Source organism: Rissa tridactyla, chromosome 2 (assembly GCF_028500815.1).
Source record: "Rissa tridactyla isolate bRisTri1 chromosome 2, bRisTri1.patW.cur.20221130, whole genome shotgun sequence".
In the NCBI taxonomy this organism is placed as follows: Eukaryota; Metazoa; Chordata; class Aves; order Charadriiformes; family Laridae; genus Rissa; species Rissa tridactyla.
Window position 1 is genome coordinate 92049918 of NC_071467.1, and position 18843 is coordinate 92068760.

General features: G+C 44.4%; 1 protein-coding gene across 2 annotated transcripts in view; it reads right to left on the bottom strand.

The window, feature by feature from the left end:
* Positions 1-18843, bottom strand: part of SLC22A23 (solute carrier family 22 member 23) — a 116654-nt gene that overhangs the window by 83137 nt on the left and 14674 nt on the right. For both annotated transcript variants that reach the window (XM_054190461.1, XM_054190463.1), the window contains exons 2-3: positions 14973-15076; positions 9444-9598 (exon numbers count right to left, since the gene is read on the bottom strand). In XM_054190461.1, the coding sequence (XP_054046436.1) occupies positions 9444-9598; positions 14973-15076 (259 nt within the window). The remainder of the gene's footprint in view (positions 1-9443; positions 9599-14972; positions 15077-18843) is intronic.

The window sequence follows — 18843 nt, forward strand, 5'->3', positions numbered from 1 at the left end:
AGCCTAAATTCAAGATTAACTATAGTTGAAAGGTTCCTTACCGAATGTATGGGTGACTAAAGCAGACATACAGCACATATATGCAAAACTGGAGTAGTGCTTGCAAAGATTTGCATATCATTCATTAGACTTGATAAACCGATTTCTGCTCTCACAATTCACACCATAACCAGAATTCAAAGAATGCGAGCAAACAAGTTTTCAAGATACTAACAAGCGCTTACATCTCAACTTATCTCTAAAAACTACGTAAGTGTATGCACAATTCATTTATGGGACCAGATGTTCTCCAAAAGACAAAAACATAGCTCATACTTTTAGGTCCATCAGTAATTGCGGCATATGACTTATAAAGAAATTCATCCACAATGCAACATCGCGCGGTGTTCTTTGAAAAAGAAAAATGAGTTATATGAGCACTGGTGCAGCATGTATGATTAAGTTCTGTAGACTGGCAACAAATAAAACAAAGAATTAAAACAAAAGTGAACTTTTTATTCTATCTGACTAAATAATACGCATTTGTAGAAATACTGCAGCGAGTGCTGCCTGCAAATTTCATGCTTTGAGTGAAATTTAATTAACTTGAACTAGTAAAAATCCTGTGGGGTTATGTTATTTGTAAGCGAGAAAATAGGAGTCATGTCTGCGTGACTGGGGATGGAAATTTGGCTAGCCTTGTTAAGTTACAGTTCCTCTTGAAAGGCACATAAATATTTATGTGAATTTGTGTGCTGACATTTGTTGCTGGACTTGAATATTCAAGTCACCACATATAACTTCTAAACCCACTGTCCTCATACACATGGTTCTTCCTCTATGCACATCCTGTTGCCACGATAATTTGGCTTGCATTTTCCTGACGACCTAACCTGTAGGGACAGGCAGGAAAAAGAAGTAAAGCACTATTCATTCACAGGTGATTTATGAACCTACGCGTGCTTCCTTTTGCAGCAGAAAGTTAACACATGCACACAAGAGAAATGTGCGTTTGCCTGTGTCTCACTGGAAGAAGCAGCTGGGGAAAAATAAAGTCCAGCCCTGTATGCTGACTACCTTAAGGGCAGCTGGTTGCTGCCCCTCTCATTTCCAACACTGGCCCATCTGGTTTTCATGTTCTGCTAAGAGTAAGGACACAGCTGAGGAACAGGATAGATAAAACTCAGTAAGCCAACAGATTTAGCAGGATAGGCTCTATATGTATGACTTCTCTCTGACGCTCTCTGCAACAACTACAGTTTCCTCCTAGGAAAAAATAATAATAATAAAAAAATTTTTTAAAAATGAAAGAAAATCTCAAGTGGGAGAGCTTTTACAATCTCTGTCCCCAAACCACTTGCATTTCTCAGAGAAAAACAAACCACAACATACCTCCCAGGTCATGGAAGTATGGGATTAACCATAAACCCGCGACGGTATCAGACATGCACCAGTGCTATGATATTCCTGCACTATCAAACCCTTGTGACTGTGAGGTACATAGCCCTTTCCCGGCCAAAATAAGCAGAGTAGGTGGAGCTCAGGCACTGGGCAGGGCACAGTGTGAAGGCTTGAATTAACTGGTGAGAAGGAGCAGACCTGACAATGGTGGTGGAAGCGCTCTGCTCTCCTGCCAGGAGGACTCCTCAGCAGTACCAGCGAGCCCGGCTCTCAGGAGGGATGGCTGGCTGGCAGTGGCCCTGTGCTGGTCCACAGCGGCCGAAGGATTCTGCAAGACACAGACCACGCACGTCCTGACAGCGGCATCAGTCACTTTGGACAGGGCTTGCACGGATGCGTGCACACGCGTTATGCGAAGCTTTTGCTACCAGCAACCCTCCACAACGCTGTAGGAAGGAAAAGCCATTTAGCAGCTGTCTTAAAACAAAGGGGGTGGGGGGGGGGGAAGCAGGGGGAACAGATACCTTAAGGTTACAGTAAGGCTCTAACACCACTTCAGCCAAAAGTCAGTCAAAGAGTCAAAGAGCTGCAAAGTGGAAGGAAACTTCCTGGATTTAACTATACACCCATCTTAAACACCCCCCCTGTAGCTGGAAGCCATGGTTGTATGAGCAGCTGAGAAAATGCAAAGGAATTTGGAGGGGGAGGAGAGGAACCACCCCTGTTTCCTCTCAGTGGCAGTGACCTCCTAGCTGCACAACAGGGCTGAGCAGACCTGTGAGTCTATTTGCCGTTGCTCAGATTAAAAAAAAGAAATAAAATAAAAATCCGCTAAAATGTCATTACAATACTGAACAGTTACCGTTAAAAGTATTTGCATGACAGAAGGTAAGATTTTGCATACTGAGTGTACCCAAACTGCTGGAGCTGGTTTGGAACAATTAAAGGACAGACACTGTAAATGGTAAATGCAAGCTGTGTTTTGAACCGGGGAAATTGCAAGTGTGCTCTAATCTCATCTGATTGTCATCATCACAAGTGTAACAACTGCAGCGTTGCACCCTAATTGCATTCCCAATTGACCAGTTATACAGGAACTACCTCAAACGAAATTCATTCCTTAGGCTTTTTGGTCACTTTGATAACACACAAGATTTTCAGCAACTGAAATGAAGAAACTGATGAAAATTTGATCCTGCTACAATGTCTGCATTAACCAAACATCTTCTAACCTCCCAAGGAGCTTTAGAAAGATCCTCCTTTCACTCCTCTTTGGCATACTTTAAGAGTTCGTATAAATTAATTTCAAACAGACTGCCTCAAATGGTATAGTTTTTCCAGGGTTCAGGACGGTATGTTAACAATGCTTCGAGGGCACCTCTGCTCCAGAATACAGTTTTTAGGGGCTAAAATAAGGATGATGGCCCACGCCCTAATGGCAGACGCCGTGTGCCTAGAAGAGCTCATACCTGCTTTGACCGTCAGAAAAGGGAAGGAAATTCAGAGGAAGTGCTGAGGAGAAGGAGGCCAGCAGATTATATGAGGAGTCATAATTTGATTGTACTGAAGGAAGCAATGAAGAGCAAGGAAGATTTATACTTATAAGGAGAGTACTGTAATTCCAATAACCTTTTCCACTCTTGCATAAATTGAGCCCCCAGGCATTTGATAAAAGGCATGCACATTCCTCTTTTTTTTTTTTTTTTGGGCAGCTGGAGTGCTCCTACTTAATACTATTTTTTTAACAGTTCTTGCATAAAGCTAGTAAAAATACAGAATCACAGAATGGTAGGGGTTGGAAGGGACCTCTGGAGATCACCTAGTCCAACCCCCCTGCCACAGCAGGGTCACCTAGAGCAGGTTGCACAGGAACGCGTCCAGGCAGGTTTTGAATGTCTCCAGAGTTGGAGACCCCACCACCTCCCTGGGCAGCCTGTGCCAGTGCTCTGCCACCCTCAAAGTAAAGTTCCTCCTCATGTTTAAGTCGAACTTCCTATGCTCAAGTTTGTGCCCGTTACCTCTTGTCCTGTCCCCGGGCACCACTGAAAAGGGCCTGGCCCCATCCTCCTGACACCCACCCTTTAAGTATTTATAAGTGTTGATAAGGTCCCCCCTCAGTTGTCTTTTTTCCAGGCTGAAGAGACCCAAGTCCCTCAGCCTTTCCTCATAAGAGAGGTGTTCCAGTCCCCTAGTCATCTTGGTAGCCTTTTGCTGCACCCTCTCCAGCGGTTCCCTGTCCCTCTTGAACCGGGGAGCCCAGAACTGGACACAGTACTCCAGGTGCGGCCTCACCAGGGCAGAGTAGGGGGGGAGGATGACCTCCCTCGACCTGCTGGCCACACTCTTCTTGACGCACCCAAGGATGCCATTGCATCCAGCATACAGAGCTCTGTTTCCAGAAACTCACATCCCATCTCAATGTTAGAACAGCCCGTGGCTGCTCTTTAAGCAAAGATTTACCATTTATCAATTAATGGTCACTATAGGGTGAGCCAGTAAGGTTTTCGTTCAGTGGATCCCTCTGTGATCACTCCTACCAGATCTGCGGCAAGTGACTCAGAGCAAGGAAAGGCTGGTTACATAAACAGAAGGTAGGTGGCTTAACAACCTTGATCTTATCACAGACCTGTCAGCAGAGAGAACTGCACGTTACTGCAGAGCTTAAAGCACATGTCAACGCACTGAAAAGTAGTCAGATGTTTTCCACACCGTCCGATTTGGGAATGTGTTGCAGAGTTATTTATTGAGCCGGTTCAGATTACACAGAATAACTTCAGAGCCTGCAGTTTGCAGTGTTTCACCTGCCTTGCCTAGCCAAGGCCATGCTTGCTGCTGAAGAGTCAGGAGAGGAAAATGGAGAGTAAATCAAGCAATTATATTGTTTAGACAATTCAAACTCCAAGGGAGGTGGGAATTATAAACTTGGGATGCTCCAGGATCTGAGCCTATACACTTCTGGGAGGGAAGGGAAGAGAAGAAAAAAAAAAAAAAACCAAAAAAAACGAGGGGAGGGGGTGAGATAAATCTCACCCATTATACTGACACCTGACGGGAAGCAAAATTATTTTACAAATCTGACATCATTACAGCCCAACACCCAGAGGCTTCCATGTCCTGTTTTGGCACTTGCTCATTCTTCAGCCTAGAGCAAGCTGTCTAAGCACGCCACTCTAGCTTTCCAGGATACATGTTAAAAAAAAAATAAATATCTTAAGCAGCTGCATTTAACCTTTCTCAGATCAGTGCCTGTGCAATTTACAGGAGTAGCAGGTTAGATTGACCTAGCTGTAAATGAGAAAGATACATCACAGCTGGACGTCTCAACCAGTCTGGAAGCCTTTGCCAAGCTTCTCCAGGCTTTTGAAACACAACCTATGATTTTCAACAGCGTTTCTACCTTTTTTTCTCCTAACAGCATAAAAGAAAACAACGTGCCTACTCATCCTGCTACTACATATTGGAGGGGCACCCCTGCTTCCTCGCTCCAACCTGAGAAGATGTTGTCTCCCTTTCAGCAAAGCTATTTCCAGAGCCTATTTACTGGTTCATTCAAGTCTAGACTTTCTAATTTTGCAGCGTAATCTGTAGTTCAGTCACCCATGAAACTGCTGAACAGCCTGCAATTGTGTGCAAACCCGCGCCATGGCTTGCGCTGTCTGAGCTCAGGTACCGTCATTAGCAATGGCACACAGCACTTTAGCGGGAGGCTCATTAAACCTACCAGGAGCATTTGCCAGAAAAATATGACTCTTCCCCCCCACCTTCCCTTCCCCCCTAAATAGTTTAATTAATATCATCATCCTAGCTTCGACTCCAGAAAGTGACAAAAGCAGGGACACCAGGGAGGAGACAGATATGGCAAAGGAAGTGATCAGCTGGAAGGGGAGGGAACCTGTGCTTGTTTTTACCCATTTAACTGGCCCTGCGTGGTACGGGGCCACGCTCCAGCTCTATCCCCCAGACTCGGGCACTGCATGGGATGCGATGCCCAGCAGAAAATCTCCCAGAGGAAGAGGACACAAGACCAGAGGGCGCATCCATCCCGCTGACAAGAGAGCACTTGGTCTTCTCTGGAGGGAAGGCGGATGGCTTCTCCCGCAGAGGGCTCGGGCAGCAGCACGTGAGAGGAGAGGGGGAGATCGGGGAGGGGGAACTCCTGCCCTCAGCCATGAGAGCTCTTGCATCAGCTCGTGCCGGCTCGTGAAAGCGAGCCCTAAGGAAGGGAAACCACATGGAGAAAACCGCAGCATCTGGCCTTCTGCACAAACACACAGGAAAAGGCTGTCCCGGGGTCACAGCCGAGACTAAAGTGACCCAGAAGCAACACCCTCCCCACCCTCAAGATAATCAAATTTGCTTTCTCCCATGACTTCCACATTTGCCAAGTGTACTTTGCCCCACATGAGTTGCAACCAGCAAGCAGAGCTATTTGCGGCAAGAGTGGCACGCCTTGCCTGCTATAGGAGTCCACAGGCACCAGCTGAGGCATTATTCAGGCACAGGTGTCTCTGCTCGGGGCTCCCACACCTCTTCCCCTCACTCTCGGACAAAGCAAACTCCTCACAGGACCAGCCACAAGACTTTCCACCCCAATCGGTAAACTCAAACCTCCTTGTCTTCGGCTGGGCAGCAGGCTACAGTGCTGTGCATCCAAGCGTGCCGAGCCAGCAGCTGCAGGATGCCCGTCCTTCCTCCCTGAATGCGCACGCAGCAGCAAATACTGGGACAAAAGACACTCTGGTGAAAAAAAAAAAAAAAAAAAACCAAAAAACCAACAACTTTTCCCCTGCCATTTCTTAAACCACCTGTCCTCCTCCAGTCCCCAAGTTGACACTCTTTTCTACGTTTAACTGCCGGGCAGGCCATACATCCCCTTCCAACCATGGCAGCCAGAGTGCTCCTTAGCACCCCTCCACCATTTCTCTCTCTGGACATTTTGCCTCCACTCCCAGTGCTCTCCTCCAACAAGGGGCAGCCCATTTCCACAGAAATCTGCTCAGCAAACATAGCAAGGACCTAACCAGCATCTCACAGCAAATGGCTCCAGCTCCGTGCATCAGACCGTGGCATATCAGGAGCCTCCTGGGGAGAGCTTCCCAAGGACCTTGCTGGTGCCTCAACACACAAGAGGTGTACCAGCTGCTCAGGAGCACAGGAACCCATTGAAGGTTGGGTACAGGGCAGGAAAATGCTTCTGGAAGATGGTAAAACCTCCCCCCACCTCCACATCAGCATGAAACAAAAGTCTTTCAAAGCTGTGCATGTTCGGTCAGTGGAAGAGGATTAACTGCCTTTCACGCATTCTCCTAGATGACCAATGACCCACAGCACCTGGGAGGAGAAAGCCCTGGGTCCACTCCTCTGCAGCAAGCACCATCACCTGCACCAAGCCTGTCTCTTCCTGCAGGTTCCCGAGAAATTTGACCCGGAACACTTTTTCCAACAGAACTACCGCAGCTGCAGGAAAGCTTTTCGGTTTAACAAATCAACATCCAAAAGTGGTTTCTTTAGACAAGTCCCAAACATCTCCAGGCAAGAGGCTGTACTTGGAGGCCACAAGATGCTAACTCATCGCAACACTGAGGAAAGCCCGCAGAGGGACACGGGCGGCTGGGACTCAGTGCTGACCCTCCACAGAAGGCAAGGCTTGTCTCCAGGCTCACTCTGCACCTTAGGGCTGACAGGTAGGAAAGCAGCATTAGGCCATTAAGAGTGTGGTTTGAACAGTGAGGGCAGCTCAGCCTTGGCAGTTCTGTGTTTTAAAGACAGCACTTCGGTGCTCTTCCCACTCCCAAAGCATCCAGGACTGTTATTTACAATTTCCCTTAGGCAGGCCATAAATCCCAGCACAACTAGCAAGCTCAACACAGTGTAAAAGGATCCTTGTGGCAGGCTAATTACTCTTGCAGGCTATGCAAGCCTATACAGTTTGTTTCTGCACAGCGTCTAGCACATCAAACTTCCCACTTTCTATTGTTCTGCTCAGGGCAGCCAGCCGGGAATTCAGGGGCAACAAACCTCCAGGGGAAGAAATCAAGGCCACTAAGAGAAAGGGAAGAGGGGATAAGAAACAGAAGATGACTCCACAAAGGAGTGCAATGGCATGCTACAGATTGTAGCAGAAAGGGAAAGATAGTAAATCTAAATTGAGAGGAAGCCTAACGGATTGAGTACTAAGATCAAAACCAGCAACAACAACAAAACAAAAAACCCCCAACCCTGTTCCTCCCATTCTTTAAAGCTCTAGAGATTAATCCTCTCCCACAATGACAGCTTTTTTTGTTTGCTTAAATGGAAATATTTAATACAGAAAAATCCACTCCCCTCAGCACCCCAGCCAGAAGGTCAGAAGTACAGGTGCTGCATCTTTCACATCGTCCCAATTCCATAGGACTGCACTGGTGTTCAGGTTGCAGCTAATTTCACACAGATCTCTCCTAACACCTACAGACTCCATTCATGTATTGTCTATCCAGACAGCTGCCCATTTGCAATGGACACACGCATGCAGTAGTTATAGCAAACACTTGAATTACAACGAGAAAAAAAACCAAAACAGACTCAAATTCTTGCTCTGGATCAAGCAGAGCATAAACTAACCAGCATCTCCCATCTGCTGAATGAAAGCCTTGGCTGGCAAGCTACTGTCTGATCTAAGGTGACACGTGCGCTCTCTCACTCTGATCTCAGAAGGTCCATAATGAAACTTTTACTTAGATGGCATTTCCTCACAAAATCCTGTGGTGGCAATGACTCACTTAAAAGTAAAAAACCCTAACATGCTGCATTGGGCAGTGAAAAATCTCAAGAAGCCTAATTTCCAGCTGAATGTCATACTGGTAATGGCTGAAGCCCGCTCCCACAGGAACCACACAGGTTAAAACACTTCCCAATAAAAGTGTGATGTCTTCACTGGTAGTTTTGTTTTTTGGTGAAAAATTCTCAATACCGATTATATAATCAAAGGCAAGAGAAGAAACAAACATGTATCTTGGGTACCATATCAGCTATAATAAAGAAATGCAATACAGAACAAACTTTTTTATACTCTAGTCAGGCTCTTTTCCCTTTGGTGCACACCAAAATCAAAACAAATACTGTGAAACATAATACTACAAAGCACGCCATGCAGAGTAAGGATATTATGCAAAGTCTTGATGGGTTAGATACCATGTACAATAGGAAGTAAATAAAAATTTATGAAGATCTGCACAGCAACTTCCAGGATATGGTTAGATAATACTTTTCCAGGGTCAAAATAAAAAGAGAGAAATTCTGTGTTTTCCTTGGTTGGTGCAGGACTACCTATCAATTACAAACAGCCAAGGAAGCACAAGCAGATGGAGCTCTCTGGAGCGTATCGAAGGGGTGCAGATTAGGCTGGTGGCATCGCTCATGTACTCTCCAAAGGCAAGGCCTCAGAAAGGAGTTTTGAAATGTTTTGGCTACAAGTTTACCAGTCACCCCAGATATGAGCATGTAGACATTCCTTACAAGCTTTCGCCTAAGTTTCTCTCAGTGGGTTTTTTTTTCCTCCTCCCATGAAAATGACAAAAATCACAAAACCCAACAAAACAGTTATTGATAAAAGGACTTCAGGGTTTTCTCACATGTTTTTGCTATACTTTACAATCCTGACTCAGGAACATGGGATGTCTTGCTGTAAGTAACAGAGGAATTTCTGAAAAAGTGCTGAAATACAGACCGCTAGAGACAGTGAGAGTGGGGGGTGTCCTACTGAGCTCAATACTGCAAGGTGAAATCCACTCCCATTACACACTATAGCCACAACACAGATGACTTCTGGGTTTAAATAACAACAAGCAAACCCAAAACACTTTACAACTCTCTTAAAATGAGCTCGCAAACAGCTTCACAGACTGCTCTGTAGCAACCTAAAGAGACAGCTCCAAGTCCTTACCTCCTTAATAAAATTCAGGCTAAAGCCTTTTCAGACCCTACGATCCTAGTTTGACCTGTTTGGATTTAAGCGGGAAGCCAGAGAACAGGAAACCCTGCACTCAACAAAGACACATTTGGATGGGCGATGAAGGCATACTCACGTAGTGCGTACAGGGAGAGGACTATTCCAGCCAGGCAAAACCCCTCAAAAAACCTGAGTGTGCTGAACATGGTCACATTCACTGAGAGTGCCACAGTCAGTCCAAATATCAAAATGAATATGACAGAGAAGAGCAGTACAGGCCGTCGACCAACCCTAAAAATAAGGAAACAGGGAGAAATGCTGTTAAAAGCTAAGTTGGACATAACGCTAGATGGACATAACACCTAACAGAGGGGAACAAATCATGCAATCCATTCTAAATATTACCATCCATTTTTAATGCTTGTTTCATTCTTATCATTTTTTTTTCTGCTTGCTAAACCCCAGATTCCTCCATCAGCTTTGCATTGTCAAATTCATTTCCGATGGGATTAAGCAAGGACAGCACATAATACATTACCACTTGATTTAAAAATCAGTCCCAAAACACCAAAGTTGAACAAGGAAACATCTAGGAACTACAGTAAGGCCATAAACAAATACCTTAGAGGTGAAAAAACTTCTCAGAGTTTTCTGTAGTAGCACAGTAGAGTATATGGTATTACTTGTTATATATAGCATGGTATATTATTATTTGTCCACAGTATACAGCCACAGAGCTTACTGCAGAGCTCCCTTCTTCCCAACAGGCATGTGCTTCTCAGACAACTCTGCAAGAGGAACAGGCTCAAAAACCTATTTTCCTTGGCCCCGTTGTTGAGGGCAAGCCTAACAGACACAGAACAAGCATCGAACAGGGCTCGCGTCACTTCCCTGAGCCTTACAGAGCTGATAGTAATGCTTGCAGGAGAATGGTGGACTTCCAAATCCCTCCACCTCACATCCCCACCGCTGAGATCCGCAAAAACCAGCCCGATTGGAGAACTAGGAAGAAACCGCTCCAAAAAATGATTACTGGCAACGTGGGTGTGAGGATTCGCAGTCCTCCTTTGCAGGCAGGCTTTGCAGCTGCAACCTGCAGTGGCACGTGTTGGTGCAGCGCCGACGAGGAGGAAGAGCTCTGCTGCCGCTGAACGTGGGGGCGCTTGTGCAGAGTTTGGCTCTTTTATGTCAAAGGAATAGGAGACTTTTACATCTCTTACTCAAATGCTTAGTGTTTATAATTTCCCTTCCCCCTCCCCTTCTTCCTGTGCAAGGAGAATGATACCGAGCACCAGGCTATTTTTAAGCAATAATTGGATCATTATGTGGAGATTTCCAAAATTTTTCAACTTGTCAACTCCCACAAATTTTCCAGTGGAACTGAGGATCCCTTTTAGTCAGCTCCATATGCCATTTCCACAAAGAATATATGAACTTGCTTTTCGTAGGCAGCTTTCACAGACCCAAAGCCGTCTGTCAGCTGCAAGCCAGCCATCAGGTTGAATGTCAGCACAATAAAGAGCATTTAAATCTCACAACTTAGTCCAGTTCCACATACTGAAGCGTTCCTATTCGATTATTTCAGCAGATTGTTACCAGCAGCTATAAGGTATATTGTATATATGCATTCACAATTAATACTTTGGATTTTGCTTTACTTAAAATAGAACAAGATCAATAAAATACGTGGTAAAGGGTTGAAAAGGAGATATTGTTATAATTTTTGACATTTTTGGGAACCAGAAGAGTGTGCCAATACACGTGTTACTATTCACACTTTTTCGAAGTCACGCCTAAGAAGCTGATGTCATGGCTTCTCGCGTGAGGACAGGTTTATTATTTCAGCTGTAGCATCACCTGTGGGGCACCTCAAAGATTTTACTTGTTGGCATTAACCACTCAATGTTTTTAACGTGGAAAATTTTAAAAATTTTTCAATGTGAGAATTGAAGGCAGCAAGGTCAAAGGAGGCAGCTCTTAGCCAAGGTACAGACCCAGCCCACAAGAAGATGAGCTGCTGTTGGGCTCAGGGTGGGGACACAACATCACCGCCACGGTGATACGCGACGCACTGTGAACATGCTGGACACGGGGGCAGTTACTGCTGTGTGTACACTTCAGATTTTGTATTTATGGAACACAAAGCACTTGGGCAGGGAGGGGAAGTACCTCACGTGAAACCTTGAATACAGGAAAAAAAAACCCTAAACAAACTACGAACTTTGTATTATCAGCGATCCGCGCAGATTTTCACAGCCCTATTTTCGTAATCGTCAAGCTGTAATTCACACTAATCAGTATTTGTGGAAGTGTTTTGTAGATGAAAGGCATTATGCAAACACTCAGAATTAGGAACTTAATTCTCGTCACAAGCCTGACCTGCCATTCCCTGATGTTGATTTGAAAAGACCTCATGCTTAGCATACATCAGTTCCCTTCTTCCCCACCTCCCACTCTCTTTACTTGAGGTTATCCGTCATTAGGATATAGAATTTCTTCTAACATAATACAAGTTATGCAAATGAATTGTTGCCAGTAATGAAGAATCAGGAAATCCAAGACCCTCCTGGGCCTGTGAAAGCCAACTTGAGGCCAAATAAGCCCTGTGCTAAGAGGCATCAGCAGCACCTCCTCCCAGACACAAAACGAGTCTACTTCCTCATCAAGATATGCAGCACATTCCTCAAAAATCAAAACTCCAGGGCAGCTATCAGCTGTATATTTGGTGATCCAGCAGTGTTCTGACAGGATGGTGTCTTAGAGTATAAAATAAAAAAAAAAATCACCTTTTATATGTAGACAGAGTTATCTGTCTAACATTACTTGGAAATTCTTGTGAGAAATTAAACCATACAACATCTCCCTGGTAAAACAGCCCTGGGATGCTATCTGCTGTCATCCAAACTATTCCAGAGAGAGATTTCTGTGCCACAAAAGTCTCAGCCTACACTGCATGCTATTATCTAGATCAAATGCTAAATTCTGCCTGCACAGGCAAATAACTAGGGATACAAGCAACCCCGGGCTTTTGAAGAATCTGCGATCTGCACAGTGTGATATGCAGATGCATCAAAAAGATACTCCTAATATCATCAGAGTTGCACCACGGTGGGGAAGTGAATGGGTTTGAGGACAAGACCTACTCTTCCCATGCTCCTACGCATGTACCTTGCCACCCTGAGAAGACTAAGCTTTGCTCTTACTGCTGATCAAATTGCTCTTCCCATGCTATTCTTTGCAAGTTTTGGGATTTGAATGGGCACAAAGGTTCCATAGAGCACTAGAGCAGGTGCAGAGCAGGGGCAGTACTGGGCAGGGACCTACTGTCTTGAAGCTACCCGAACACCAAGTCTGCCTGCTCCAGAGGAAACCTTCCACAGAGACCTCAACAGCCTCCGTCCGGAGCAGGCAAAACTGCCAGCAACACTCTGCCTGTTGAACAAGTAACTTATTCAGGCATTGGACACAGTCGGTCTTCACAAGCCCGAACAAGTTTACAGACCTTCTTCCTATAGACTTTCCACACAGAGCTATCCAAGATGCACACCTACTGTGTTTTGAACACAGACCACTCAGTTTACTTAGCAAATGACCTTAAGACACTTCATGACTTTGCCACATACAACTTTGACAACTTTCTTTCAGAAAGGAAAAGCAAAGCCTCAGACCCTAGTGCTACAAAGAAACCAACGCATCTTCTAATTATCTGAACTGGACAGTGGTATATAAGTGAAAGGAAAACAGATTTTGAAACTTTGTAACACTTTTATACATTACGCTGCTTAATCTCTGCTCTTGCTCGGGACCGACATCCTTTTTTTGTTGTTCTCTTTTTACAGGTACAATCCCCTTTGTATCTGTCTCTCCACACAACCCCCTGCCTTAGTGGAAGCTCAAGTTGTGACTAAATAGCTAAGTAAATCCCATTTAAGCTTTCTTTTACCAGCCCCAAATGCAATTGCTAAATGACAAAGACTACCCAGCGAAGGATCCCTGCTGGGTCAGTTACATCAGATGGCAATGATGGGGACCGAAGAGGAGCACGAGGACTGGGTTTGCTAGCAGCAAGCCTTGTCCTTTCTGGTGACCCACGAAAGGGCAAGGAGCTCACTTGTCCCTCCTCCAGGCACCAAGTTATCCTTTTTCTCCTTTGCACCACAGCTGGAAACCAGATTCTCCTTAAACTCGCTAAAAAAAGCCACCAACAAACCAAACCTAATTTTTGTATCAGGGTAATTTTATGCTGCATTAGCTCAGCTAAGCAGCTTGCAGAGGGGTCCAACAAGCACACGTGGCAGCACAAAGTACACACTGGGGACAGAAATGGGTGGAAGAGCAGGATGCTGCTCCTTTTGGTGGCAGAGAGCTAATAAATCTGCTTACTGCATTTCTCTCTTGAAGCCAGTGCCTTAGGCAACAAGTTGTTCACTTATTTGTGACTTATTTGTCAATTATAGCAGCATTTCCCTAACTTGGGTATAAGTCTGCTTTCTCCACACTGATTCCTTTTTAGGAAAACCGAGCAAGATCCCTCATTCATTTCCCCACTATACTTTCTCTGTGTTGTTAGAGCCCTGTTTCACTTTGGTATTTTAATCAAATTCAACTGTATTTCATCATGCGTGTTCCCTACTTCACTGAAAAGTCATGATTCTGCACTTGCCTAAAAACTTTGGACGACTATTCAAGAATTAAGACGCAGTTTTGCTACAAATGTTTTGAGTCAAATTACTGCACAGCTGCAGGGGGCCTTTTCTCTCCCAACTGACTGGTGAGTTGCTGAGGCTTTGTAAGATTTCCCTAATAGGCAACTGTTCTTCTTCCTTTCCTGTTTTAATGAATGGCAAAAGAGTTAACTTGGGGCCATTTGAAGCACCAACGTTGGCAACTGTGCTGGAAGCCACTGAAATGACTGGGACAGCATCGCAGAGCTATTGTTTCATATGCTGCAAGTTTCCTTTGAAATCACTTAAGTCATGTCTTTAATTTTTACTCCCCTCTTTTGCACTACAAGACCCTTTCTGAACTCTCAGAATAACTGGGGTATCCAATAACGTTTTCACTACTGCAATTGAAGGGATTGCACTCTATGCTTTGCAATTGAATACCCCAATATTAACAGCACATAAGTCAGCGATTCCTTAACACTACATCAAAATGTTTGCTTAACCAGAACTTTAAAAATAGAACAATGGAAAGGTTTGCAAAAAACAGCCTTCTAGGCCCTGAAAGATACTGTGTATGCACAAGGTTGACATTACACTAGTCTTGTATTCAGTCAAATCAATGCCGCTTCCAATTTCTTTCGGCCCTATGTCTTGGTTAAAAAAAAAAAAAAAAAGAGAAAAGCCTAAACCAAAGGCTTCATTTACATAATTAGAAAATACTTAATTCCGTACTAGCATTACAGCTGTAATAAATTGTGTCGTCAGGAAATAACTAAGTCAACTACCAGATAGCTTATTTTCATGTTATTTACCTTGATTTAAATTACTCAGTTCAAGCAATTAACAGTCTTGAACTGTTTATTCATCACACTTCTTTCAGAGCCTGAAAAATCATTATGCAAATGTTCTTCATGAATATAAAGTAGAAGAAAATCGAAACAATAATTGATATTTTATTATTATTTATTTATAGTTACATTAAAAGATTTTTCACTTACCAGTCAGCTATACATCCTGTTATTAAGTGGCCGAAGATTAATCCTACCAGTAGGGAAAATTTAGCAATGTGGACTTTCCAGGCAGAATCACAAACAAGATCCCACTGGAAGAAAAAAAGACAAATAAAATGAAATAAATTAGTTATTCTCAGTTGCGTTTAAACATACTAATCTTGGTGTAGAGTTTCTTCCAAATTGCTGTCCTAGTGTGAGTGCATGGAAAAGGCAGAGGAAAGCTTTGCCCCTCAAGTAAAAAACCCAAATGCCAAGAAGCAAATTAAAGACTTGTTTACTTCAGTGAGTTTTATCAGGCCCTTAGTTATAAAATGACAATATCCAACGCTTAAGTCTCCCCCTCTCGAGGCCATGTGAGTTTAGACATTGGCAGTACTGATGTAGCTAGCATCTCACCGTAGCAGCCCCAGACACCTACTACCAGAGCCCTGGGAAGCCCACCGGCAGCGAGCACAAGAAATTTAGAGCAAGTTCCCCTATTGACCTCCTCAAGGTCACTTGGAAACACAGGTAAAAACAACTACTTTGCCACATATCCCTGATGGTCATTAGCTCCAGGCTCCTACAAACAGGAGCTCCAGGCTCCCCTAGATAAAAGGTCAAGATGCTTTTGCTTTCAGAAAAGCATCGCAGTTCCCCAGGTGGTGGAAGGGGAAGAAGACCAATTAATGGCACAACTCATCAAGACAAGTCCTGTCATGGAGCCAGACAGAGCAGCCAGAGATCCCAGCACAACCATGAGACTCCTTGGGACAACAGCCCCCACAGCGATATTTCACAGCTCAGAGAGGGGCTGAACCTACACACTAAAGCTATTCCTGATACAGAAATGACCCCTTCTGTCCAAATTAGGAGAAAATGGACCACTTCAGGCACGCTGTCATTAGGGCACTGCCTTATTCCCATGAGAAAGATGGGAAGAGCAAGGTTTCTAGTGAGGCTTCCCTAAACTCCAAGACATTTTCCTCTGAGACATTAGACTGAGGCCCAGGAGAGCCAGGCTGCATTCCTGGCTTTAGTCCAACATCCTCTTTGCCCTCAGACAAGTAACTTAATCTCTCTTATGTGTAAAGTGTGGATAGTACTATTATATCCTTGAATAAATGTAGGAAGATATGTTTGTTCGTGGTTTGTGAAGTGTTCAAATATTGATGGTAATGGGAGCCATGCACGTTTCATGAAAAATAAGTACAGCTAACGTTGGAGAGTCAGATAACTCCAGAACTGAAACTTTGCAGAATAAATGGCTGTTTGTGTGCAATGCACAGCCCTCCTGACACCAGTAACTGAAGTTTCATGGCCAAAAATGCAAAGTAAAAGTATGCAATTAATTTTTAAAAGTCAGAAGCAACTTCAAAAGAAAGCTTCCCTTAAAAAGAGTTCAATTAGGTGCGCGGCACTTCTAAGCATTATCATGACGCGCAGCCCTTCCACAAATAATGCTAGGTCTGAGTCAGCCCTCTGGTTCAACATCACAGGAGACGTCCTCCCTACAATATACCATTTACCCAAGAAGTAGAGCACTTTGGTGGCCACAAGAAACATGCCAGCTTTCAGGCTCAGGCTTTTTGCTTTAGTTAAATGTATTTTTGAGTTCCTCACTGCACTGACTTGTAGAAGTTGGGACATATATGTCTGGTCCTCCCACCTACAGACTGAAGGCACTAAGGAACCAAAAGCAAGTAGCATGAGCAAGCATTTTTCCACCAAATAGCTATGAATTATTTGCAGCAAACAGCTCAGCAAGGCAGTGAGAACTGTTCTCCAAAGATGTTGACTTTTTAGAAGTATTTAGCTAGTGGGAGAAATGCAATTCCTAATATTTGCAATTATGTAACCAATCTCCAGTTCGCAAAGAATAATATCTGCCCAGGCAAGCCGCAAACAAAAAATTCGGGAGATAGATCTGAGCTCCATGCAGGCTTTCAAATGCTCCAGGTTTATTTTCACAATCCAGAAGGTATATATATGCTGCTTAGAACTGGGAAATCTTGATTTGTTCGCTACAAACAATAAATATTTATTAAAAATAGTCATATTTATACAAGAACACTTTTTAAAGGCAATCTCCACAAGTTGTTAATTTTTAATTTTATTGCTGTCAGAGGAACAGTAATGTCATCCAAGCGCAAAAAGAAAAAGCAGATATCCTGGTGCTTTGTAATTTTAACAGCTTACTATTGCTAGTCAAACGTAGCCGTCCCTTGCATGAGCCCCAGGCAGAGAATGTGCAGTACCAGATTACACGTAGGTAAAGGTTCATGGTTGGAACAGCCAAAAAATCTCATGAAGGGCTGTTGTGAAATTTCAGGCCAGGACAACAGATGTCAAACCACTTTGTCACACTGGCACACAGAGTAAGAGTTTAAAAGCAGAAGAAAAGTCAATCTATCAGCATGTCCTTCAATGCTGCCTAAAATGCACCCACTCCTTTTGATAACTTATCTGCAAGTCGTCATTTGTTTGTTTGTTTTTAAGGCTATTGCCCAACTCTCCAGCTGCTCTGAAAATAAAAACATGTATTTCCTTGCAAACCCTGCAACTGGCCCTTTCCTGCCTTTGATTAAGCACTAGCTCTGCAGACCAGCAGAAACCAGAGCTGATGCCCCAAGCCCACAAGGGCAGCCTAAGGCGGGTGCCGATGGGCACAGGCAGCCCCTGAACTTCCCCAAATCTCTTGCTCTTCAAAACCCTCAAAATTGGTAAATAGGGAAATGGTGAAATGTTTCATCAGTTGCTTTAGCACAAAATTTCAGAGAATCTGCCACAACCCCGGATTACTCGCTCAGTACCAAGAGCTCCAGCGCATCCCGGTTTCTCCTCTGGCAGCTGTCACAAACCAGAGAGAGGTCGCCATGAAGCATTTATCCAAAATAAATGGCAGGACAGTGGTGGCTGCCACAAGGGTATTTGACATGCAGAGAGACAGAAGAATAAGGAGAGGGCACAAAAGGAAAATGGATGCTGCAATCAAAAGTAGACTCAGGTAAAGATGACATTAGCAGGGCAACATACATTTTTAATAGCTAGTGTATCATCCCCACCCATCTTAACACAGCAGCAGAGCAAACCAGCAAGGCTCTGTCATGCTGAAAGTGCAGGAATTCTGCCAGAGACCTGTGCTCCCCCTTCCCCTCCCCATGGAAAAGCCAAAGGCAGAGGACTGCAGCCTCAGCTTTGAAGAGCGAGAAATAAAGCAGGAACCATTATATAGCATCATCCCTGCCCTTCCCCTTACGTACACCTGGGCTCAGCAGAGCAGAGAGCATTTGACATGTGCCCACGCGGCACGGCTCTGCCCGGAGCCATGGCACGTCCTGCTGTAAGCGCCGGCAGCTTCATGCCACAAACATGACATCCACGTTTGCTCCACAGAGCAAGGAGTGACAGGTTTCCATGTCCCTGTAGAACAAGACGCTGGGCTGGGCAGCACTAATGACAGTTCAAGTGGCACTCCAAGTAAATCTGCACTGGGAGATTGTTTTGGCTGGAGACTAGACAGTAATCCTCTGCCGCCTCTTACAAAAGGTAGATTAATCTGTTGAGACCATTAAAGCCTGTAAACTGCTCTGGCTGAATCCCCTGGCGTCCCACTTGGGAGTTAACAGCACCCAGCCTGAAGGAAGAGTGCCGTTAAATTTACAGCGCTCCCTGGGATTTCTCTTTGTCTCCCCGGGTTTCATCTGTCTTTCTGTCCTCCATCCATCTTCCTAATGCAAGAGATCTGATAAAATGACTTGCTAAGCCAATAGGACTGTATTGTTATGCTGAAACAAGAATAACCATATATAAAATATGCTGGTGGAAAGGGAACATTTAAAAAACAAGCTTTTTTCCCACAGCAGTCCAGCAATGT